This window comes from Gymnoscopelus braueri (assembly GCF_963280865.1).
Source record: "Gymnoscopelus braueri genome assembly, chromosome: 21".
In the NCBI taxonomy this organism is placed as follows: Eukaryota; Metazoa; Chordata; class Actinopteri; order Myctophiformes; family Myctophidae; genus Gymnoscopelus; species Gymnoscopelus braueri.
The window spans coordinates 11,270,694-11,297,343 of NC_137623.1; the positions used below are offsets into that span (position 1 = coordinate 11,270,694).

Below are 26,650 nucleotides of genomic sequence, written 5' to 3' on the forward strand. Positions count from 1 at the left end.
CATTAGTCTCAGCATTGTGTAGCAGTAAGCTCAGCTCATTACGTCATGTAATAGAAGTCTCAGAATCCCCAAATTGGTATCGACGGTGAGAGGAATGCGTTCAAAACAGAAAAGAAAAGGATGAATGCACACCGGCTCATATGGGATTAAAGTATCTGACATGTAGCTATAGGAGCCAGACTGTGAAGTGCCTTAAAAGTAATCAGTCTATTTAAGACTAAAATGGGGCTTCTCATGGACAGCCTAGTGGCAGAATTTGGGAATTGCATCTACATTATGAATTCTGTGTGTGTGCATTCCACCCCACACCAAATACACTGAGGGAAAACTCCAGCAATGTCAAACCACAAAATAAGACAAAAGAACATCCAGAGCTTCCTGTCGGATAGTAAACCAACGGAGACATGTTGGTCTCCTATCATCTGTGCTCGGCTGTCTCCCTCCCATCTCTCTCCCCCCCACCACCATCACCATGTAGTCGGACATTTATGTGTCTCGTGTGTGTGTGTGTGTGGTGGGGGTAATAATTCAAAGTGACTGTCCCCATTCACCCTTCAGTCCATACCAGCAGCCACAAGAGTATCTGTAACCACTGGCTGTACACACACACACACACACACACACACACACACACACACACACACACACACACACACACACACACACACACACACACACACACACACACACACACACACACACACACACACACACGCTTTTTCCCCTAAATACATCCTGGGTGGGTATATCTACTGTAAGGCTAGTCGGTTATGGTGTGTGGTCATTATTGTGTACATGGTAGATAACAAACCCAAACCCGAGATGTACTGAGACCAGAATAAAACTTCAATATTCCCACAGAGGGGAGTCATTCGTTTCAGTAAGCAGAATGTAGGTGCAGCAGAAATTAAATTACACGATTCAGCAAAGCTTCTGTATCAGTTTAGTTACCGTAGTGCTTACTCATAGTGTTAACAGTAATAATACTTGCACCCTTTATCTTAGTGTGTATCCTATTCTGCTGTAGACTGAATCTTATCTTGTCTTGTATTACTTTGTGTTGTCTTATTTGTGTTTTATAACGGTGTCCATTGTATCGTATAATATGTCATCTGTGACTATGGGTAACGTCTCTGGCTTGGTTTGTGCGCTAGAAACAAACGTAATTCACCTGTTTCCTAGGCTGTGTGTTTTCCACATCCTGTTGATTTGATCCAATGAAATCCAATGAAACTGGTCAGATGACCAATGATATCCAATGAAATCGACAGGAAGTGGAAAACACACAGCCTAGGAAACAGGTGAATAGACCATTTTCCCAGCTGAAGGTAATAACACAAAGTGTGGTATACGTTTCATTTAGTTGTTAACTTCATGCACAGAAACATCTCATTCACACCTATAATTAAGGTTATTGCCTTCAGCTGCATTTACTGTACCAAAAATGTAAAATGGCCGCTGTTAAAATGGTCAATAGGCAGTGTTCGCAAGTGGGTAGCCAGCAGGATATTGTGTACTTGTTGCTTCTCTAGTGACCCCTGCTGGTTAGTGAGGGGGGCCTGTTCAGCTGAAAAGGGATTTTATTTGCCATGTGGCCCCCTAGTGGTTGTGGCCCTGAACGACGGCTTATACTGCTTATGCCAGCGGCCGGCCCAAGGTGTTATCTATATTTTTAAGACCGCATATACTGTATAAGTATATGCATGTGTGTGTCATGTCCTGTACAATATGTGTGGATGGGGGTGTGCAGAATCTCCTCTACAGTTAGCTGATATGTTAGTGTGAGTCTGTCTGTCCGTCTACATTGAGCTGATTTCTTATCGTGTGATTGTATGTTCATCCTTGTCCTCGTTGTGATGAAATGTTTCCTGACAGGCTACAGCAGCACTTCACTGGAGGCCCTGTCTCTCTCGCTCTCTCTCTCTCTCTCTCTCTCTCTCTCTCTCTCTCTCTCTCTCTCTCTCTCTCTCTCTCTCTCTCTATTCTATACTGTGCTGCTCAGAGATTTGAAACACTGCATGTCATGACTCTCACAGACAGTCACGTACACACACTTAAACACATACGGAAATACGCACTATACACACAGACACCTACTGTAGTATGCACACAAATGCACAAACCTCTGTGTGCTGCCCCTAGACACACATGCACACGTTTGTATGTACTTTTGCATGTACGTACAGTAGACATACATACAAGTGGATTCACAAAATATTCTCCCTTTCACACTCAGCCACATTCTCATACATTTAAACACAATTATTTGCTACAATATTTCCGCTGTTGCTCTATCTCTCTCTCTTTCTCCATCTCCCTCTCTGTTGTTGCTGCTCCACCTTCAAACATACTACTGATCAGTGATAAGTATTTTAACACATCGTGTGCCAGAGGTTTATTAAAATAGGGTACATCTAGTGCCAGCATATCTTCCATCCACTTACACTGATATATGTTGCGTGCTGTAGAAGCCCCGACGAGGACGCGCATGTAAACAAAGCCTGCGTGCGAGACGGCGGAGGGTCCTGACTAACGCCTGGAACAATAACGCGATCCTCCATTGCAGAGTGATCGCCGATCGAAAACGGCTAATTTCCACCATGTTAAAAATAAATAGGAGATATTAAGCTTTTAGTCAAGGAGTTAACATTGGATCTGATGACCGGAAGCATTTTTGACATGGATCCACATCCGGCCTCTCCTTCTTAGAGACTCCTTGGATGATCACAAAGTTTCGTTAGAGCGCCCCACGTGGGAAAAATATATATAAAGAAATTGGCCAAAAATGGCACATAACGCATAGCTTCTCAAAAACGGTCCGGACCGTTTTTGGCACTCAATGTGTTAAACTAAAGGGTATTCACTTTTTTCATTATAATTTTTTTCCTTTCTACCCTCTTTTCTCCCCAATTTAGTCGTTATGCTAATTGATTCCTCCCCACACACATTTCTGTGTTGTTGTCACTGCTGTCGAATCCTGCTGACTCACCTGCCAGTGAGGAACCCCCACTGGGAGGACGTAGACTCTCGTTAAGTCTTCGTCCTACTCCTCCCGCTCAACACTCCCTGCTGACAGGTGCCGCCCCACCAGCCCCGTAGGATTACGTGCATTGACAATTTTCTCCCTCCCCCGAACACGGGCGTTTAGTGTAGACGCTTAGACAACATCCAAGGCACTGGGTTGGCACTTTACCACTGCGCCACCCAAGCGCTACTTTAGCTATTCAAAAATAGCAGATATACAAGCTCATAGCCGCGCTACGAGCTTGTAGATCTGCTATTTTTGAAAAATCGTGAAAATGTGTCAAAGTCTTTGAATATATATGGTTTTAAAGCGAACATTTTTAACTCAAATCTTTGCTTCCTGGGGGTCCCTGGAACAACATATTTTGAGATGGGGGTCCGCAGCCAAATACATATCATTTGGGGGGTCCTTGACATGAAAAAGTTTGAGCACCACTGATATAGAAACATATGTTTTTTCAGAAAACTGTTGGGATTTAGAAGACATTTGTAGAATCGGCTTCAGTGTCTTAATGGGTTAACACAAAGGTTTCCCCTCGGTAACCCTTTCACAGTTTCTTGCGTAGAGGGAAAGAGAGTCCAGCCTCTCTCAACCAGACCCTGTACGTACGGAAAGAAATTCTGTCCTGAACCAGTCAAAAAAGTCAAACCAGTACCAGCAGCAACCAGTACCATTGTGTTGACAGACCGAGAGATTAGAAAAGACAGTGTGTGTGGGAAGTGAAGTGGAAAAATACAGTAGGTGGTCAAATTGAGACAGATGTTGGCCCGAAATGGATCACTTTGCTGTGTGTGTGTGTGTGTGTGTGTGTGTGTGTGTGTGTGTGTGTGTGTGTGTGTGTGTGTGTGTGTGTGTGTGTGTGTGTGTGTGTGTGTGTGTGTGTGTGTGTGTGTGTGTGTGTGTGTGTGTGTGTGTGTGTGTGTGTGTGTGTGTGTGTGTGTGTGTGTGGAAAATGCCTCGATACAAATGGTTTGTGTGTGTGCGCGCGCGCGCGTGTGTGTGTGCTCCCTGCATGCCTGTGGCTGTGCTCCTGTTAGCGACAGACTGGGAAAGAGAAAGAAAGGGGGCCAGGAGTGAAAAACGTGGAGTGAAAACGGAGAGGGGAGGGGGCTTACTCACTCCACCACAGGGGGCGTGAGCTGTAAGCCAGCAGCAGCCAATCGGCGGCCACAATGAGGTCACATGACAGGCCAATAGTCAGCCAGAGAGAGAGAGAGAGGGAGGGAAGGAGGGAGAGAGAGCCTGCACATCGTGTTCACTCTCAGCATTTCTTGGTTGATAGAGAGCTTGGAGGCACACAGACGCTACACACAGCAATGCAGAGCACACCTGTGTGACTGGACCACAAGGAGCGACGGCAACACAAAGGAGAAACAGAAGTGAGTGCTTGAAGAGAAACACAAGATACACCAGCACCTGGGACAAAGACAGATTTTGATAAGCATAAATTAAGGAAGAAAGGAGAGAAAGCATGTCTTCTCTCTCCGACCAGCCCGCTGGCTCCCCGTTCACAGAGTACAGCGAGCTGTGTAAGGTGACTCCCAGCGTTCCGGCTCCGAGCTGGGACTGGCAGAACCACGGAGCGGGCATGGACCTGGACGACCCCCGGGGGGGCTTGGTGCGTCCGGCCGGACTCACGGACGAAGACAAGCTGTGTTTCTTCGAGCAGCCAGGTGGGGGCGCCGTGGAGGCGGAGCTGAAAGCGAAGGCAGGCGGGACAGCGGGGGGCATCCCCGGCAGCACCTCGCTGGGCAACGCCTCGCTGGGCAGCGCCGGGGAGGGTCCAGACAGCCCCCTGTCGTCCTCCCCGTCGCCCTCCCCAGCCTCCCCAGGCAGGCTTCCCGTCGCCCTGGGCTGTGGGGCAGGGAGCCGCGGCGGCGTCCTCCTGCCCTCAGTTCCCGGATCTCCGCCCGGGAGTATGGACCTGCCGCCGCCCTCGGGCCCCATGAGGCCCCTCGGATCCTCTCCGATGGGCGCGTCTCCGGAGGACGGACCCTCCCCTATGGAGGCGTGGAACATGTCGGGTTTCGGCGAGCCTGTCCCCAGGGCTGCCGTGCCCCAGGCGGCCGCCCCCAACTACTGTGTCATAGGCGTCAGCGACAGCTACCTGGAACGAGGCGAGGAGTTCGAGGTCGGGGAGGCCCTAGGGGGCCGGCAGCTGGCCGAGGGGTCTTCGGCGGACGAGAGCGAGGAGGAGGAGGAAGAGCTGGAGGAGGAGTTAAAGCCGTGTTACATGGGGCGTGCGGACCAACAGAGGAAGGCCATGCGGCGCGCCATGTCAGACTGCTCCCACCTGTCCGTGCCGGCCAGCCTGGAGCTGCCGGACAAATACCCGGGAGGAGCCGACGTGGACGAGCTCCCTTCCCCCACGGGGGGGTCCACACGCCGCTCGCCCCACTCTGCCATCAGGCGCTCGCTGACCGTGGCGGACGGCCAGCCCCGCTCCCCGTCCCCCACGCTGTCGGCCGCGGGCGCCACGCAGGCGGACCTACGGCACGACCCGCTGGAACCCTGCCACCTCGGCCCGTCGCCCTTCCCCCCGCCGAAGCAGGGCAGCGCCGGCTTCCCACTCTCGCCGCTTGAAGGCGTGGCGGAGGGCACCGGGACGGATAAGGAGACCGGGGGCGTTGTTGTGCTGCCCGTGCCCCTCAGCCCAAAGGGGTTCCCTGCCGGCGCAGGCTCCGACTTTGACCTAATCGCTACTAACCAGGGCATGGATTCCGACGGCGAAGATACCGCGGGACACGACTCTGGGCGGTCGGGAGGCTTCGGAGGGCCTCCTGATCTGTGCATGGTTACAGGGGTAGGCTTTGGCCTCGAAGCCGGTGCCAAGTCGACCCTGGGAGGGGAGCTAGTGGATGACTTTACCCTTGGTGGTGATGGAGCCGATTTCAGCTTTAGCTCCAGCACTAACCCTTTCATCACAACAGATGGTAGGTGAAAGTGGGGTGTCGCCACGTGACACCAGTGCATGCAGATTTTGTTCCCACCTGAATTCTATCATGTAGACGGCTTACATTGATTGCCAGATGCTGTATGTATGCATGGCAAAGTGGACTGTAGCTCACAGTGACCGTAACATACAAGCAGGAAAGCAGGCCACCCAGCTGAATTATTTTGGTCATGTGTCCCTATTTTTTTCAGCAGTAACCCATTACAAACAACCTACTGCTTCTAGTACCCAACAAAAACGACACCAATGGTAATAATAACAATGCTTCCATACTGCTACAGGGTGAACACATTGTAACTAAACGATTTCGAACAAATTCGATTTGAAATAACAAAAAAGTTATAAAATAGAATAACACCTGTTTGTAGAAAGAGAGTAGCAAGCGTATAGGAACAGCCCTCTTGAGTTTCGTACTTGACATTCAGTGGCTGTGTGTGTGTGTGTAAGTGAGTGAGTGGAACACTGTGAACTGAATGTAGAACGGTTGTGAAACACATGACATGTGCTACAAACTGTCTATGCATGTCATTATGTAAATGCAACCAGTGTGTATGTATGTCAGAGGCCATGTGTACAGTATGTGTTTCAGTCGCTCAGTGCAGATGGCTGACTTGCATGTGTGCTTGTGTCTCCGTGTGTGTCACAGAGGGCATATCATCGGCAATGCATTGCGAGGTTCTTGTTTTTGGTTTGCGGCGTCGTTGTACGACAAACTTCATTTTTTACTGACAGAAACACAACACACGTGCTCTCTTCCCCTATCTCTTTCTCTCCATTCTGCTGCCCTTGTCTCCTGACAACTTTCCATTTCACTTTACTCGTCTTTACAAGTACTTACCTCTCCTGACTTTCTCCCTCTCTACCTGTATCTCTCCCCCTCTCTCTGTATCTCTGTGTGTGTTGCTCCCTGTCTCTCTTCGTTGGTCATTAGAGGGTTATAGTGACAGTCATACACTCGTGGTTGACATGGCTGAAGTCTATCTGGCTGTCAGAAGGATAATTCCTTTTAACAGGTCGTTCATGAAAGTCCTTGCGGTCTTGTTTCCAATGAGAACCTGTGAGCAATTGGGGTTAAGAGTCTTGCTCAGGGACAAATTTCATATCATCGGCACATATGCTGGGATAGCCTGGAATCGAACCTGGGGCAACCAGGTCCAGCTGGTTCCCTAGGCGGGCTCACTAACCACTCAGCTATGGCCGCCCCTAATAAGAAGAGGGTGGAAGACTGGGCGGTGTGACGGACAACCACGGTACTCCGCATTAGTCTTTTTTTAATGACCGCCTCTCTTGGTCGCTCTCACTTTTCCAGTCATTCTGTGTTACAACACTCTCTCTCTCTCTCTCAATCTCTCTGTCTATCAAGGCAAAAAGGCTTCAGTGAGTTCTTACATGATTATGTTCAGAGAATGCACTCTCCTCTCTTGTTTGTTTTATTTATTTATTTCTCCATCCATTCTCCTTCCCTCCCTCCGTCTCTTTATCATCTCTTGTCCTCTGATCACCTCCATCTTTTTCAGACCTTTGTCTTTCTCTTTCTCTCTTCTTCCCTCTCTCTTTCTCTCCATCTTTCCACGCTCGTTCCCACTCTGATTGTCATGTCTTGTTATTTTCCCGTTCTGCCACAAAGCAGCATGTCTCAGAAACCCTCCGCATGTCTGCCAGGAGGAGTGTGAAAGGGGGCAGTGGTCTGTATTGTCTGCACGTGAACACATTTTACTTCATTTAAAGGGTATTAGAACAAAGAGTACCATGCCTAGGGGAGATGCTGTATGTGTAAAAAAGAAGAAAGGAAGAGAAAAGCTCTGTCCATTTTTACTCTACGCAATTAATTAACGCTGGATTTGACTGTCTACAGTATATGACGCATATCTAGGTCAGCTATATGAATTATGCGTTCACGATGCCACAGATGGCCTGTATGCCGCTGCCCTTAACCCCCCAACACCCTCCAGAGTGGTTGTGGGAAACAATGATAAGCATATTTGTAGCGAAGAGGGGCGGGGCGGGAGGAATTACGTTAAAAAAAAAGGGAAAAAAGGCTTGAACGAGAGAGAGGAGAAGGATTGAGAGAGAAAGAAGAGTCCATCCATCCATCCATCTAGCCATGCTTATTGGATAGAGAAATTAAGTCTAAAGGCAGTCACTGTGTGACAAAGGACGTCACAGGTCCAGCATATGCCACTGCTCACTTAATTAATTGTCATGCTGTTTTGTCTTTGAATCATTCCGTTTTTTGGCTGTCAATGTCCTCAGACTCACAGATAATTATCACACTATGGTTGTTTATGGCCTGTGGATGGAATAGGGGTGTATTAATTAATCAAATGTAATCAAAGAGTTTGATTTTAGAACTTAAAATTATGTAATCGTGAAACTCGATTCATTTCAAACATCTTATTTAGTCAGCTGTTGCACCTTGACCTCGTCTCCTCACCATAACGCCATAAAGGATTGATAACCAGAACATTGTACAACCCATCTCTCCATCTATCTGGCTCACAAAGAGGAACAATACAATCACAGACACAATTACTCTTTGAATGCTTTTTGACCAAATATATGACATTAGTTATTTAAAATCATAATTTGTCCACCAAAAATCTGTATAATCATGATTCCAACCTGATTCCAACATTCAGCAAAATGATCATTCTAGTCATCTAAAGTATTTTTAGCTGGGGGGGGGGGTTTTGGTGTGGAGGGCGACAGACCAAGGAGGCGAGGTTCCAGGGGGTCGTGTGTGTGTCACAGGTCCATTGGCGTGACGGTGTGGGGGGCAGGGCGAGGGTATTTAGTGGATGTGTGCTTGCTTGGTTCTTGCTAACGCTTGGCAGAGCACTGAAACGCTCCGCTGTCTGCAGATCTGTCTCCGCTTGCTCCTCGCTTGTTTGTCTGGGTGTCTGTCACTTTTGCTTTTTCTTTATGCTTATGCGCTTTTGTGAAAGGGCGCACGTACCGTAAATGCAAATGTCTATTGTGTGCATTTTGCGTGGCTCTGGGCGTGCGTGATTATGAGTGTGCGTGTTTGTGTGTGCCTTTTGTGTGCAAGTGTGTCTGTTTAGGTTGTTTTTCCTGTGATGTGAGCAGTGGTAGACAGTTACGAAGTGCATTTTCTCAACTTTTTTGAGTAAAGATGAACTTTACTATTTACTTATTTTTGAATAACTACTGGATGACTTTCACTCCACTATATTTCAAAGACACATTTTGTACTTTTGACTCCACTACATTTCTAGAAGGGAAAAAAGTACCTTTGTACCTTAAGAATTAGCCACTTAAGTCCTACAAGCTCACAACGCGTTGTGAGCTTGTAGATCTGCTATTTTCACAAGTATTAATATTTGTTGAATATTTCTGGAAAATCTCGTCTAAATTTTAGGCATTAATATTTTAAAAAAAAAATACTTTGTAATTTGTACTTTTGAATACTCAAGTATGATTTTAAAGCATGTACTTTACTCTAACTCAAGTACAAATTTGACTGATCAACTTTCACTTGTAGTGGAGTAATATTTTGACCAGGAGTATCTATACTTTGACTCTAGTACTGGGTTGAGCACTTTGTCCACCGCTGGTTGTGAGCGTGTAGTGAGTAATGTGATGTTAGAATAGAATATAAATAGATGTTTTAACATGGTTGCCTAGGGGACAGGACCATAGAACACTCTGATAGAATCATAGCTTCTCAAGTGTTGGTCTCTTTATGTGTTGTTGTCATGCTGAAAATAATAGAAGTTAGGGGTGGGTGGGTCGCATGAACATTTGTTTACCTTTTTTCTTTTTTTACTGTGTGTGTATGTGGTCAATCACAGAGGGCATCCTATTAACACATTGACTGCCTAGAACGAGTTAACTCGTTTTTACTCGTTTTTAAAATCCATCACTTGATTGCCTAGATCGAGTTAACTCGTTTTTAAGGAAAAACATTTTTTTCCAAAAAAGAAAAAAAAGAAATCTAAAAAAAAATCTAGACTCCTATCCACTTCCTTGTTAACTTAAAACTTTAACATTTTGTATCTCAGCTCCTGAGTACTTTTTTTTTTTTCAATGAAAAATCTCTGGCAATAAACTGCAAAAAATCTGAAATAACTCAGGCAATCAATGTGTTAACCACAATAACCCTAGCCACCCTATTTTGAGCATGTCATAATATAGGTGAACACAAAAAAGATAATAGCAGATATGGAAGAGACAAATTGCAAACATAATTGGATCTACAAGCTCACAACAAGTTGTAGATCGGCTATTTTCGCTATTGGTCATTATGACAAACAGTGTTGCCAGATTCTGTGAGAGAAACAAGCAACCAGGTCTAGGAAAACCAGCCCAAAAGAAGCGACTATGGGCCGCATGAGCACTTTAACATAATACATCAGCTATTTGAAAATAGCAGATCTACAAGCTCACAACGCGTCGCGATGCGACGCGTTGTGAGCTTGTAGATCGGCTATTTTCAAATAAAATCTTGCGGGGAAATTATAACGAGCAGATCTGGCAACCCTGATGACAAATAAGGGCTGAAGTGGCTAAAGCAAATGCATAAATCAGGCTGGAATGTTGTTATAGTAATGTAGTGATTTCTCAACTGCTGTGTGTGTGTGTGTGTGTGTGTGTGTGTGTGTGTGTGTGTGTGTGTGTGTGTGTGTGTGTGTGTGTGTGTGTGTGTGTGTGTGTGTGTGTGTGTGTGTGTGTGTGGGGGTGTGTGGGGGGGTGTGTGTGTGTGGGGGGGTGTGTGTGTGTGTGTGTGTGTGTGAGCAGTGACATTTTAAGGCGAGACAAAGTACACCCTGTAAACCCCTTTAGGACTCCTTGAAGGCAGCACGGAGCGTGTTTGATGTCCTAGAAAATTACATTACACTGCGTAGCTTTGGCGGCTGGAGATAAATCTAGTTGTCAGAACCGCTCTTCAGGCAGTTGATTTATGTAATTCTGTCGAGGAACAGAAAGCAGGAATTGAAATCAACCCTAGAAATTGTCCAGGAAATGTTTGCTCGCAGTTCGAACTTCATTTAATTATAATACTTCTCATAGATTTCCCCCTTAATAATTAGGGCCAGTGCGATTTGAAAGGAATTATTTTTAGTATATGCACAAATGAATCGCGATTTCGAGGGCGTACTGGAAAAACACACATCAAAAATGGTGAACATTTTTGTATCAGAAAGGGGTGTGGCCTAATGGCTCAAGAGCACCCCCTACAAAATGTCAAAGTTGAAGCTCCACAATACAGTTTCACCTACATGTATAAAAAGTGGTACACACCTGTTTTAGTGCATTTTTATGCCATTTCCTAAGGTCGTACTTTAACGACCTTCTCCTAGGAGGAGGGATGGTCATTTCCAAGACCGTAACGATGAAAAGTTATCAAAAGCGTGACCGTGGCGAAGCGACAGACTTCCATGTTTCACCGCCAAACAAGAAGTGAAAATAGCCAATCTACAGGGTTACGTTTTTCTTTTCTTTTTTCTCTACAGTATGTAACTTTTGAGCTGATTGCCATACAGACTAGTCAGTGAGTGATGTCATTGGACTTTATGTGTGTAAATTGTACTCCTGTGGTAACTGCACAGTGGCTGCTGCCCCTCCCGATGCGGACAGGGGTGCGAGGGCCCAGTCCATCGCTGCTTGCAGCTTTAATTTTACTTTGGTATTTGAGTTCCATCCATCTTCAACCGCTCCTCCGGAATCGGGTCTCGGGTATTTTTGAGTGCCTTGATGAACAATGGTCAACAATTATCAATCAACTATTAAGTAGGCTACTTATGACAGGAAAAAAACTACTTTTATCTTAATTTGAAGTGGCTCCCTTTTGCTACCCATTACTCTCTCACCATTCTTTGTTTGTATTTTTTTTTTTTTTACCTCTAATGATAACATGACACGTGGCTGTAGTATTGTATATAAGGGGACAGCATAGTTAGCATATTTTAGCATATTAATCCATTAAGACCTGGAACGCATCTGTGTCACTTTAGATTTCTTTGGCTATTCAAAAATAGCAGATATTTACAAGATATGTACAAGCTTGTAGATCTGCTATTTTTGAAAAAAAAACATTTTTAAGAATCGCCTCAGTTCTTAATGGGTTAAACAGGAAAAACAAGACGCTCTTAGACTCCAGAGTCCAGGCACAGCAGCCTAATTGAGTCATAAGTGTTATCATTATGCTGATGAAACCCTCGAAGGAAGTGGCTCGTTGCACCCAGATCTGCTTATTATTCTCCTCTGCTGTCCAGAGTCTCATATCACACCAGGCTCACGTAGTACCCCATGTCATTCAGTTCCTTGTCTGTTATCATGAATGCAGTGAATGGGAGTGTATTGTGTTCCTTCCTAGAATGTCTGGCATACCTTTTTTCTTTTCTTTTTTAGCATGGTGAAGGGCTCATGTCACTCGCTTCTCTTCTTGGTATGCTGTCTCTTCTTCTCTTGTGCAGTGGTTCTCAACCAGTGGTCCGGGGACCACCAGTGGTCCTTGGGGGGTGGGGGGGGGGGGTTACCAGGGGGGTCCCCAGCTAAATTAGTTAACATAGCGTCACAATCATTTTAACCACTAATAGTTTTGGCTATTCAAAAATGCAGCGCTATGAGCTTGTAGATCTGCTATTTTTGAAAAATCTTGAAAATGTGTGCATATCTTTGAATATTATATTTTTTAAATCGAACATTTTAACTCAAATCTTTGCTTCTGGGGGTCCCTGGCACAAAATATTTTCAGATGGGGGTCCGCGGCCAAATAATATCAATTTAGGGGTCCTTGGCATGAAAAAGGTTGAAAACCACTGCTCTAGTGTGGTCTCTAGTAAAAAGCAAAACGTGCGGGGAAAAACCCTCCTACATTTTGTTTTCAAAATGCTGTTTTTGTTCTCAAAGTATGTTGAATTCATTTAAGTAATAATTTAAAAATAATATGAACTCTGACATAATCTATTAACTGTGTTAGCTAGCTTAGCTGGGATAGCGCTAATGGCACAGCTGTCTCGGGCTTGTGTCAGCGGTATTAATCACTTCACAAGTGACGTCCACACCTCCTTTTAATACACAGAATCCTAATGTCCCCACGGGCGCTGAGCCCTGAGACTGTGATGGATGCCTCCGATCATTAGTGCTTTAAATTATTCAAGCCCCCTCCTCTACGTTGGGAGGTCTTTCCAAAATGGCTGCCTGTTTAGGTCTTGCTCGCCCTGTTGCTAGGTAGTCCTCCGCCAGACAGGGCAGATTTTTTTTTGTCCGTCTGAGTGTAATGCTTGTGGGAGTTAGCTCTCTACGTGCTCTCTTACTGTGTGTGTGTGTGTGTGTGTGTGTGTGTGTGTGTGTGTGTGTGTGTGTGTGTGTGTGTGTGTGTGTGTGTGTGTGTGTGTGTGTGTGTGTGTGTGGGGGGGGGGGTGTGTGTGTGTGTGTGTGTGTGTGTGGGGGGGTGTGTGTGTGTGTGTGTGTGTGTGTGTGTGTGTGTCTGCTTCATTGGTGTGCAATTGATGGAGTGGAATTGTCTGCTGAAAAAATGTCCCTCCCATGGAAGCTACTGTGATGGAGGGAGAGGTGGGACAGAGAGTGAGGGAGAGAAATAGAGAGTGACGGGTAACGAAGGAACTGAGAGAATGAAGCAGAGATGGATGCTGGAGAAACGCCGTGAACTTAGCATAATCCGAGAGACGAGGTGAACAGGTGTGGGGACAAGATGAAAGGAGGGAAACAGAAAGCTGATGTGAAATGTGGAACGGAGAGAGAAGATGTATAGAGAGAGAGAGTAAGATGAGGTAGAGAGAGAGAGGAACATAAGGAGAGAGATCACCTGTGCTGATGGGTCTTACGCCTGCTGTTTACTCTAAACAGTAATTTTCAGCAGCCTTGATTCGTTAATTAATTAGCACGATTAATTAGAAAACACGCCTCATTGTTTCCACTGCAAGAAACAAGAAAATAAGGACGTGAGCCTTGTTTGTCCACCGTTTTCTCACATTCCTCCACTTCTGCATCCTAACCCCGTCGTCTAGCCACGCCCGCCCCAACAAACACACCCCCCGCCTCTTGTCTCATCAAACGCAGCGTCAGTGTTTTGTGGTGTTGTTTTTATTTTAATGTGTTTTTGGCCATGTATCTGCCCTTGACGCATTCACCGTCAGTCGGCAAGCGAGGTTGAGGGGTTCATTCCTTTGTAAGGTCTCTCAGCTCAAGGACTTAAACCCTCATTCACTTCTCCTAATATTCTCTGTCTCTATTGTTCTCTCCTCCTGTTGTCGTCTCCCCTCTCTCCCTCTGTCCTGTTACACTGTGTACCCTCTCTCTCTCTCTCTCCCTCCCTCTCTCTGTATCTCTTTTCTCCTCTCTTGTTCCCCTCCTTTCCGTTCTTTTATCTGTCTTTCTCCCAATCTCTCTAGTATCTTCATCAACCTGTTTGTTGCCAGCCCTTTTGTTTCTCAGTTTTTCACCGCCGCTCGATCGCTCCCTCTTCCCCCCGCTCTCCCACTCACCTCTCAGCTGTAAATGTGCATGTCGATATTTCCCACACCCACTTGAGAGTTGGGTCAAAGTCTTTGTTTAATGTTTCTCTCCATGTCAGGCTCCCTCTCTGTCTATCCGTCTGTCTGTCTGTCTGTCTGTCTGTCTGTCTGTCTGTCTGTCTGTCTGTCTGTCTGACTGACTGACTGACTGACTGACTGACTGTCTGTCTGTCTGTCTGTCTGTCTGTCTGTCTGTCTGTCTGTCTGTCTGTCTGTCTGTCTGTCTGTCTGTCTGTCTGTCTGTCTGTCTGTCTGTCTGTCACATGTCTTTCACATGCCCTCTATCTGTCCGTTTCTGTTCCCTCAGTATCTCTCTCTGTCTCTCTCTTTCTGTCTATCTCTGTCTGTCTGTCTGTCTGTGTCACTGTCTTTCTCTCTCTCTCTGGCTCTGGCTCGCTCTTCAATAATGGTTATTCCTGCTCAAACCACTGCTCTTCACCTTCTATAATCTCTTGTTTGTTTCCACCGCCAAGATAAATTGGAAACTCATTACATGAAGGCATTTGGAGACTCTTGTAACTGAAGTGGAGAGGTTAGACGGCTCAGCAGAACAAAGCAAAACAATGCCTCCAAAACAAAACGCTCAACCTGCTGCAACCAAAAGGGACATTGGCAGAATAGCTCATTTGACTGCTAAAGTCTTACGCTCTCACAGCAGAGTGTATAGTGGAAAACATAAGTAACGGGATTCTGATGAAAAACTGATATCAGAATCACTTTATCGGCTAGCTTTGCACATAATGTACTAGATATTTGGCTCTGTGGTTGCTCACATACTGTAGCACACTTTAGACATTGTGCAACATTGAAAAACTATTTGACCTAGCCATGAATGTGACCTGTGTTGAATTGGTTGTTACAGCACAGATTCCTCTTTTACTATGAAGCACGTGAGGACACGAGGGCGAAATAGGACAACACTTAGTCATTTTCTATATTTTCTGATCATCTGCCACAGTGACAGAAATAGGTCATTTGTACTTCCTTGTTTAGCAAAAACTGACGGCAGATAGTCGCTAGAAGCCCGAAGCCCCCCCCCCATCGTTATTTCATCCTGTACCTGATGATGCAGATTATTTACTCCAACTCCACAGACAAAAAAATATAGGCAAAAACCTTGTATCTCCATATTTCACCTTTATTATGTTTTGCCATAAGTAAATGCCCCATTTTATTCTTCAACTTATGACATTGTTACGCAAAAACTTGTAGATCAGCACATTTTTAAAGAGTTTGGATATTTTTGCTTATAATGACATGCCCAAAATAGAAATCCCATCTGTCTGTGGGTTTTATTAATATTTATCCAATGAAAAGTATTTCCTGAAAAGTAACTGTTTTGGACATACACGATTTCTGCCTGACAGCAACAATATCTAAGCCTACTTTGTGTTGTATCATATTCTATGAGAGGAATAGTTTTTTTCCCCCAGATGTGCATTTAGTAGAAAGTTTACTGTGGTCCATAAAAAAAACTAGAAAAGTGTCCTCCTCGTAGCACAGGTCGGTTGCCTACCCAAACAAAAGAAAAGCAACCATCTGTTTATCTTGTTTTGTGTTACCTTGTTGTGCTCCGCTGTTTGCTTGTCTTTTGAATATCTAGCGAATAATCTGAGTATTGATATTTTTCACAAAACCGCCAGGGCACAGTAATCAGCTAATCTTTATATTTTATTCTTCCGTTTGACTGGTAAATGAGCTATTGATTTAAACTCCCCACGTTCTGTTGGCTTTTGTCAATATATTCTGTAGATAATAGTGTCATTTGCAAAGCTTGCATAACACGCCGAGAGGGACCCCATGTGCTTTTATATTCTGGTATGCATCTGGTGGGTCTTGTGTTTTCATGCAAAACTCTTCTCGGATTTAGTTTGAGTTGCGTCATGATTTGTGAGAACAATTAACCTATTAAGACCTGGAACGCATCTGTGTCACTTTAGATTTCTTTGGCTATTAAAAAATAGCAGATATACAAGCTCATAGCGCGGCACCGAGTGCCGCGCTATGAGCTTGTAGATCTTCTATTTTTGAAAAATCTTGAAAAAAAATGTTTTCGATTTTTTTTTGAAAAAAATGTTTTTCAAGAATCATTTTCAAGAATCTCCTCAGGTCTTAATGGGTTAAACATTACTCACATTTAGGTTAGATAAGATCAGATAAGATGAATCTACAGTACCATTCTGCTGTGGGAGGGGGTGTGAGTGCTTGTCCATGATAGCGTCCATCTTCCTCGCTGTATGCACCTTTGCCACCTCCACCGTTTCAGGTTACTCGAGAACTTTTGCTTTTGATTTTGTGAACACAACCCCGGGTCACTAGATTATCAGATTTTCTGTTTAACTGTTGACAACAATCGCTGGAAAAGAGTAAAGTGAAGGAATGTGCCCACTGTTGTCTGAGGACACCGTAGCATGAAGTGTAATAGCTTTTTCCTGTCTCAGGAATTAGAAGTCATTTCTGGTTTGCTAGCTAATATACTATAATATACGGTGTAGTTAAGAACATAATGGACAGATTGGGTTTAGATGATATAAGTGTAGTTGAGATATAATGGGCAGGTTGGGTTTAGACAATATACAGTACATTGTAGTCAAGGTTTGATGGACATGTTGGGTTTACATAATATACAGTGAAAGGGTCTGTCTGTGTGTTTGTCTGTTCGGAGATAATCCTGCAAACTGCTGGTCCGATCAGTGACAAACTATGCACGCTGCCAGTAGGCCACAGCACTATTGTTTGCCCCCACAGATGTTTTATACTTTTTTCTTTCTTTCTTTACTGAGGTCTTTATAGAGGTTTTTGTCGAAAATGTGGTCTCAGAAGGTTGTTATTTTAGCTTCTAAATGGTACCAATTGACTGGTCTAACGTTCTAGATGGTCAGTATGTTGTAACTAAGACATCATTTTCAAGCCATTTCTTTCTCTCTTCACTCTCTCTCTCTCACCAGGGACATCAGACGTGATGGTCATGGCTGAGAAGAAGGACGCGAAGGTGGAGGACCACGTGAAGGTGAAGGTGGACTTTTTTGCTCCTCTGGACAAGGCGGAACAGAAGAATGAGAAGGCAGAGATGGCTGGCGTTGATACAGCCAGCAAGATGGAGAAAGAGACAGTAAAAGAAACAGAGAAAGACCTGGAGAAAGAGAGAGACAAGGAAAAGGAGAAAGAGATGCTGAAGGAGAAAGAGATGCAGAAGGAGAAAGAGATGCAGAAGGAGAAAGAGATGGAAAAAGAGAGAGAGCTGGAAAAGGAGAAAGAGATGCAAAGAGAGAGAGAGATGCAAAAAGAAAGAGAAATGGAAAAAGAGAGAGAGAAAGTGGAGTTGCTGCAAAAGATGGATAAAATGAATATGGAAAATGAGAAGGTGACAGTAACGTTTGTCAAAGCAGAAGACAAGGCTGAGAAAGTTGATGAGGTGCAAAAAAATGTCAAGGCCGACAACCTCAAGCCGATGGACGCCAAGGAGCAGAGTGAAGTGAAGACCCCCGAGAAGCAACCGACACCCGAGAAGTTAGACACTTTCAGTCTCCTTGACGTGGCGGAGAAACAGCCCGAGCCCAAAACGAAGGACGACGCAGGGAAGGAGAACAAACTCGAGGCGGGACAGATTGACACCCACAAAGACGACAAGGCCCCCAAGGAGGAGGCGAAGGGGAAGCTCGCCGATCTGACAGGCGAACAGAAAGGCGAGAAGGAAGACAAGCAGAAGAAAGCCGCGGAGAAAAAAGACGAGAAGAAAGACAAGGCTGCAAAAGCAGACACAGCTGAGAAGACCAAAAAGCCTGCCAGCAAGCCCTCTGCTAATGGGAGCACTGCTGCACCAAGCAAAGATCTGCCAAGTCCAGACAAGAAGACCAAGGTACCTGCCCGTATCCATACTAACATACAACATGCTTCTAGAACACAGAGACGAGCATACTTTTATCACACACAGATATACTTCTAGAAGCCATAGACTAACAGAACACACAGGCTAGACTCTAACAAAACAAGAACACAGACTAACATGAAATAAGAACACACAGACTAGCATAAAACAAGAACACACAGAATACCAGAATACCACTAGAACACAGAGTAACATACTTTTACAATACGTTGACAAAGCTTCTTGTATAACCCACAGACTTAAAACGTAATGTACTTACATACAGTACTTATAATACTGCATGCCAATTATGCAGCCTTTACTGAGATAGGTTAATGTCCAGTATAACGGAGGTCAAGTATACATTTTTAATTATACCTTCATGCAGTGTTATGTATGGGTATTATGCTTGGGTCGGCGCTGATATCAAGTACGGTCGGTCATCCATCACTCATGCTGCTGATGCTTCCGCTACTGCTTTATTTCGGTATTGTAGGTAGAGTCGAAGCTCTTATTTGTCCAGTTACAACTCTTTAATCAGTGCTAACATTATCATCATAGTATATTGATCATCCTTCATCGTTCTTAATTGAATTGGTTAGTATGTCATTATGTTTTGCTGTTTTCTTAACCCATTAAGACCTGGAACTGTGTCATTTTTAGATTTGAGCTAAAAAGCATTATTTTACACTTTGGGCTATTCAAAAATAGCAGATCTACAAGCTCATAGCGCGGCACCGAGTGCCGCGCTACGAGCTTGTAGATCTGCTATTTTTGAAAAATCGTGAAAATGTGTGCAAATCTTTGAATATATATATTTTTAAAGCGAATATTTTTAACTCAAATCTTTGCTTCTGGGGGGTCCCTGGAACAAAATATTTTGATGGGGGTCCACGGCCAAATACATATCATTTTGGGGGTCCTTGACATGAAAAAGATTGAGCACCACTGATATAGAAACATAGGTTTTTCAGAAAACTGTTGAGATTTAGGAGACATGTAGAATCGGCTTCAGGTCTCAATGGGTTAATTGAATTGGTTAGTATGTCATTATGTTTTGCTGTTTTCTTAATCGATGTAGCTTTGGCTGCTTTACCTACAGTAGCTGCTGTTATCATCATGCATTCTCCTCATGTTGTTTTTTATGATTTTTCTTTTCTATTTTCTTTCTCTCTTGCTTTTCCGCCTTATTTTTGCCCTCCATCCATAATCGTTTCCATGACGCAGCCTGTTGCCGGGGCCACCAAACCGAGTGCCGCCGCTGCTGCTGCCAAAGCGCGGCCGCCTCCCGCGACCTCTGTCCCCACTAAACGCCCCGCCCCCCCCGCTACCTCCACCTCAACCACCCTCAACAAAAAGGCGCCCGCGGCGGCCAGGCCGCTGTCCACCGCCTCGCCCGGCGCCGCCGGGCCCAAGAGGCCCGCCGCCGCCGCCGCCACCTCCACGGGCCGCCCGGCCTCCGCTACCACCAGCCGCCCCGCCTCCTCCACCACCAACACCACTAGTGTGACCGCTACGCGTGATGTCAGACCCAAGGTGAGTGCAGGGCCACTTGGCAGGAAGACGCGAACGGGGACCGCTGTCCCAGGCCCCATTCACCGGTGGTTCTCGACCTGTGGGTCGGGACCAGTGGTGGAAAGTAACTAAGTACATTTACTTAATTACTGTACTTAAGTACAATTTTGAGGTATTTGTACTTTACTTGAGTATTTCCAATTTCCAATACTTTTACTTCTACTCCACTACATCTCAGAGGCAAATATTGTACTTTAACTCCACTACAATTATTTGAGAACATTAGTTACTAGTTACTTTTCAGATATAAATTATGATATTATGAAACATACATTAAGCACTTTAGCCCTGTTTTATACATAGGCTATTTGAAAATATTTTCAAACATTTTAGTACTTTTACTTTTGGTACTTTAAGTACATTTTGATGCCAATACTTTTGTACTTTTACTCAAGTAAATTTTGAATTCTGGACTTTTACTTGTAACAGAGTATTTTTATTTTGCAGTATTGGTACTTTTACTTAAGTAAAGAATTTGAGTACTTTTTCCACCACTGGTCGGGACCCCCAGGGGGGTCCCCACATGATTTTGGGGGGGGTCCCCAGATGACAGTAAAGTGACAATGTAAGGAATTTTATGACCTTTTTAATATCTCCAACCAAAAAAATGAATTAAATAAAAAAAGACCATTAATGCATCAAAAGTAATCAACAAAAAAAATAACTGGTCAAACATTGGCCAAATTGTCAAATAATATAAGAAAGAGGCAAAAATCGTGAAAATAGCACACAACGCCGCGCAACGCGAAGCGTTGTGACCTTGTAGATCTGCTGTTTTCACAATATGTATCAGTGGAACAGAGTCAAACTTAAATGTAATGTCTACAATGTCAGGGTGGGGGGTCCCCAGTTGAATTATGATTATTTTGGGGGGTCGCGGCCTGAAAAGGTTGAGAACTACTGGCATACACAGTAAATCAGGGGTACTTTTCCAACGACCCCAAAATAGCCAGAGCTTTCCCCTATTATGAAATGGCTTAAATTGTTGTTGAGTGTCAGACGCTGTCCATTTTTACAGTGCATTTTTACACTGCAGCGATCTCCCACTTACCAGGGCAGTAATAAAGAACAACATTCTGAATCGGTAACATTTTCTGCTTGCTAGACTTATCTCTGTACAGTAAGCTCGGTAAAGCTTTGTTGTCCATTCTCTGTTGCGCTGAGGGAGAATGCTTCCTACAGGACTCCATGAATTAAAGATTGGGGCGGAAAAAGGAGGAGGGAAGAAAGTGAGTGAAGTGAGAAGAAAGGAGTGATGGGGAGAGGGAAGGGTTGGGGTGGTGAGGGGGACAGAGGGAGAAATAGAGTCCTTGGGCTGCAAGATTAATCAGCCCTCCTCACGGTGTTCAATGTGGAGGCTTAGGGATTCAGGGAGGGTTTACAGCCTCAAGGTTTCACTGACACTACTACGGTACTACCTTTTTTTATTGTGCTTTCACACTTCTGGGCAGAAGAGATAGAACATGAATGACATGCCAGCCTCTCAGCTGCAGGCTTTTACAAGCATCATTATTGCTCACTTCTCGCCCTCAGTTTCAAGCACAACAGATCCATTCCATACTGTACATTCTCCTACTTTAGATGCAAACTGAAGTAGGACTGTCACAATTATTACATAATCGCCTTATCGCAATTATTTGAGCTAATCGCTTTTCTTTTGCATAATCGTCATAATCATTTCCATGTTAAAAATCTTCATACTGTATATTTATTTTTTTTAAATCTAAATTAGTGGAAATAGCAGATCTACAAGCTCAAAACGCTTGTAGATCGGCTATTTCCACTATCAATGTTTATTTAGTATAAAGTAATTAAATATGTGTTGTTTGTCATAACCGCGCTGTACAACTTTTGTTTACGAAGCCTAAAAAGCCTAAAACAGAAATGTAATTTCTATTCATAATGATCCAATAATGTTCAACAGAAAGGCAATTAAATCGTTAATGAATAATCGTGACAGCCCTGGACATTTAGACCCAACTCCTGAACCTGACTAGACATGCTGCATATTAGAATGAGCGAAGAGATGACTCAAAGAAATTCAAGGAAAACAAAGCTGTTAAAGCTAGCTTCGCCCCAGGGGACTGTGTCCTCAGGGTTAGACCTCTTTATATTATGAATTAAGGGCTGCCCACACCAAGTATAATAACTATAAAGGTAACTATAACAAAGATGTGAGCATCCACAGTTCTGTAAACATGGTCAACGTGAGTGATGTGTTGAATGTGACGCCCTGTAAATTCTGATTCAGATTTTGATTGGCTGTCGGTGTTTGTATAATTCATAAAATCCCAACAATATCGTTCACCGCTATCTTTGTCGTTAAAGTTGTGGTGTGGACTCTGCCATCCTCTTGAATTAGAACTATTTTTAGAAACAACATATTTATTCTTAGCATTCCTACGCACTGTATATGAGTCAATATTTAGAGAACTAGAGAATGGTAAAGAATATAGGCTGTTATATCCTTTCACATCCTCTGCTGTTATATCCTTTCACATCCTCTGCCCTTCATCCACATGCCGTCATGAACAGCTTTTGTGAAAGCAAAAAGCAATTCTATTAAAGCAATTCCAAACTTTACTCAATGAGATCAATGGTCTGAGATCAATATTTACATTAGAATGGTTTAGGCCCCCTTCTATCCCAAGGACAAATCTCTAAAAGTGAGCATTTTGTTCACGGTCCATCGGCTGCTGTTTGTGCTGATTGATTGGCCCTTAATGTTGTGGGTATCCTCGTCTACAACAAACCCCATCAGTGTACTGTCACCCTCTGCTGGTGGCCTCTTTATCTGCAGACAGTGTGACACTATGACCAATAAACGACAGTCTTTTCTTAGCCCAGCAATGGCTCCCGGGCACGGAATGCGTCAGTTACACATGGCCAGTCTGTTTTGCAACAGTGCAGCTGTATGTAGATCATGCCACAGATCCGGGGAAGATATGTGGCGAGGTGGCCTGAATGAAGGGGTTGTAAAACCGGTCTGCATCAGCTCTAAATATGGGCCAAGATCTGACCGAAATTTCTGAATGAAATCGTTGAATAATGGATGTCAATGACAAGGCCTGTCACAATTATTACATAATTGCCTAATCGCAATTATTTGAGATAATCGCAATTAATTTAGCAAACATTTTCAAAAATTTTGAAAATAGCAGATCTGCAAGCTCACAACGCGTCGCATGTGAGCTTGAAGATCAGCTATTTCCACTATTAATGTTTTTGAAAGTATAAAGTTATTAAATATGTCAGTCATTTCTTTGTATATTTGCCAGGTGCAACTTCAAAGCCTAAAAGTCAAACAGAAATGTAATTTGTATTCATATGTTCGAGTGTTCAACGACAAAAACACATTAAAACATTAAATCTTTAATCGCAATTATTTGAGCGACAATTCATCGTCAGGTAAAATGACATAATCGTGACAGCCCTATCAATGACCAGTCTGTATGGAAATGATATTATTTGTTATACAGTGTCCTTTGTCTCTGTGTGTTTCTGTTTACGGTTGCCACGATCACATGCGTGACATCATGCTTCATGGCGTTCCATGGTCCTCTCCAGCTCTTCTTCTACCCTCTCATATCACACGCTCCTCTCTTGTCTATCTGTAGATACCTGCAGAGAGGCGCCCAACAGTGCCGAAGGCTAGTGTCACTGCATCGACTCGCACCACCACCTCCACCACCACCAAAAACGGCACTGCTACCACAGCGACCAGCAAAGCCGCCACGTCAACACGCACAACCTTGTCTACTCGCACTACAACCTCCACCGTTGCAGCCAAAAAGCCCCTGGGTACCACAAACACACACACACACACACACACTAATCTCCCATACTGTAGCTTCATTTGGTTGGTCAGCAGCAGATTTGACCGGAAACACATGAAGGTGTTGTGTGTTTCCAGTTCAAATCTGCTGCTGAGCCGTATAATAATGTGTATTGCTTTTGTTGGCTGGTGGATATTTTCCTACATTTATTGACCAAGATCTCGGGACCCAGGCCAGAATGCATTGTGAAGTGTTATACTATAATAGTAGGGGGTACTAAGCACAAAAAATGGCCAAATCGTTACGCGGCGGATAAAAGCATGAAATTTGATACAGATGTCCCTTGGGTCATCCTAAAACATCCTAGAAGGGGTGCCCAAAAAAATCTTAAACAGGAAGTGAGTTATGGACAAAATTCAAAATGGCCACCTAAACTGTTGACCGTTGACTCAAAAGACAACAAAAGAATCTCCAAAAAGCATAAAATTTGGCACATATGTCCCTTGAGTCATCCTAAGACATCCTAGAAGGGGTGCCCAAAGTAATCTGAAACAGGAAGTGAGTTATGGACTAAATTGAAAATGGCCGCCTAGTGTTGTCGATTGACTCAAAAGACAACTAAAGAATCTCATAAAAGCATACAATTTGGCACACATGTCCTTTTGGTCATCCTAAGACATCCTAGAAGGGGTGCCCAAAAAAATCTTAAGCAGGAACTGAGTTATTGACAAAATTGAAAATGGCCGCCTACAGTGTTATCCATTGACTCAAAAGACAACTAAAGAATCTCATAAAAGCATACAATTTGGCATACATGTCCCTTGGGTCATCCCAAGACATCCCAGAAGGGGTGCCCAGAAAAATCGTAAACAGGAAGTGAGTCATTGACAAAATTGAAAATGACCATCTACAGTGTTGTCGATTGACTCAAAAGACAACTAAAGAATCTCATAAAAGCATACAATTTGGCATACATGTCCCTTGGGTCATCCTAAGACATCCTAGAAGGGGTGCCTGAAATGATCTGAAACAGGAAGTGAGTTATTGACTAAATTGAAAATGGCCGTGTACAGTGTTGACAGATGATGCAAAAGTTAAAAATAATCTCATATAAAAGCATGACATTTGGTACAAATGTCCCTTGGGTGATCTGAATGCATCCTAAGGGGTGCCAAAAAAAGTTTTAATAGTCTCTCAATGGAAAACACTCCTCCCACACGGGCTGCACTGCTACAATATTCAAATCGAGCAGCCAATCTGGCATTTGGTCCAGAAGCCTGAAAGCTATGCAATCTCTACCATCTCCTGACAAATATGGATGGATTAAAGTCGCTGATTCGTGGACACCTTTATGGACACTCTTGCCAGAGGCTGCTTAAGTTTGTAGAGAACTCAAGTGTGGCTGCAAAGCTGAGCCCTTCTGTTCGAGAAAGTGTAGATGCCGGGATGCTGGGTTACCTTGCAGAGCATTATGCCAATGTGCTGGTAATTGCGAAATGGCACACATGAATACATGTAGTTACTAAACACTAATCACAAAAAAACAGTAATGATCAAGAAGAAAATACATGAGAAGATAGTGTAAAACAAGCAAGAAGATGTAGAGTGCAAAATAAATAAGATGCAGAGAGTAAAATAAGAATATGCAGAGTAAGATAAGATGCAGAGTAAAATAAATAAGAATATGCAGAGAGTTAGATAAATAAAGAAGATTCAAAGAGTACAATAAAAAAATAATGCAGAAAGTAAAATGAATAAGTGATGTAGAAATGAAAACAGAAGGTAGACTACAAAATACGGCAGGTTATGCACTGCATAACCTGTCGTATTGAGTCTGCATAATATGCAGACTGCCATGGTCAACTGTTTAAACAGCCATTTAGAATTTCTTCAACATGGTCCCTTCCTAAAAAGTTTAATAAACAAGCAAATAAATAACCTCTTCTAGGATATATTAAGAAGCACTCAATGTACGTACCAAATTATACACTTTTATGACGTCCCTTTATGTTTTCTTTTGTGTCAACTGCTTTAGGCGGTCACTTCCTGTTTAAAACCTTTTTGGGCACCCCTTGTAGGATGCGTTCAGATCACCCAAGGGACATTTGTACCACATTTCATGCTTTTATGAGATTCTTTAGGTATCTTGCATCATCTTTCAACACTGTAGGCGGCCATTTTCAATTTAGTCAATAACTCACTTCCTGTTTCAGATTATTTTGGGCACCCCTTCTAGGATGTGTTAGGATGACCCAAGGGACATATGTGCCAAATTGTATGCTTTTTGGAGATTCTATAGGCTTTTTGAGTCAATCGCCAGCACTGTAGGCGGCCATTTTCAATTTAGTCAATAACTCACTTCCTGTTGAAGACTTTTTTGGGCACCCCTTCTAGGATGTCTTAGGATGACCCAAGGGACATGTGTGACACATTTTATACTTTTTGGAGATTCTTTAGTTGTCTTTTGAGTCAATCGACAACACTAGGCGGCCATTTTCAATTTGGTCAATAACTCACTTCCTGTTTCAGATTTTTTGGGGCACCCCTTCTAGGATGTCTTAGGATGACCCAAGGGACATGTGTGCCACATTTTATGCTTTTTGGAGATTATTTTGGTGTCTTTTGAGTCAACGGTCAACAGTTTAGGTGGCCATTTTGGATTTTGTCCATAACTCACTTCCTGTTTAAGATTTTTTTGGGCACCCCTTCTAGGATGTTTTAGGATGACCCAAGGGACATCTGTATCAAATTTCATGCTTTTATCCGCCGCGTAACGATTTTTCACTTAGTACCCCCTACTAATATACATTATGTCAGATTTTCATTTTGGGGGGATGTGGGAGCGGGCTCACAGTAAAGTTAAACAGTCATTCTGGGAATATGTTCCACTGTCGTTCGAATGATTTCCTCCAGTGGACGTTTCTTAATCAACTACGGTTTCCTTTTATAAAC

The 26,650-nt window shown here is 43.8% G+C and overlaps 1 protein-coding gene across 1 annotated transcript in view; it reads left to right on the forward strand.

Annotated features, from left to right (window-relative positions):
* The window catches only part of LOC308077484 (uncharacterized protein), a 140,932-nt gene that overhangs the window by 97,028 nt on the left and 17,254 nt on the right, over positions 1–26,650 (forward strand). Inside the window, exons 8-10 of the mRNA XM_080418180.1 lie at positions 17,428–18,338; positions 19,575–19,883; positions 23,540–23,723. Coding sequence (XP_080274306.1) covers positions 17,428–18,338; positions 19,575–19,883; positions 23,540–23,723 — 1,404 coding nt within the window. The remainder of the gene's footprint in view (positions 1–17,427; positions 18,339–19,574; positions 19,884–23,539; positions 23,724–26,650) is intronic.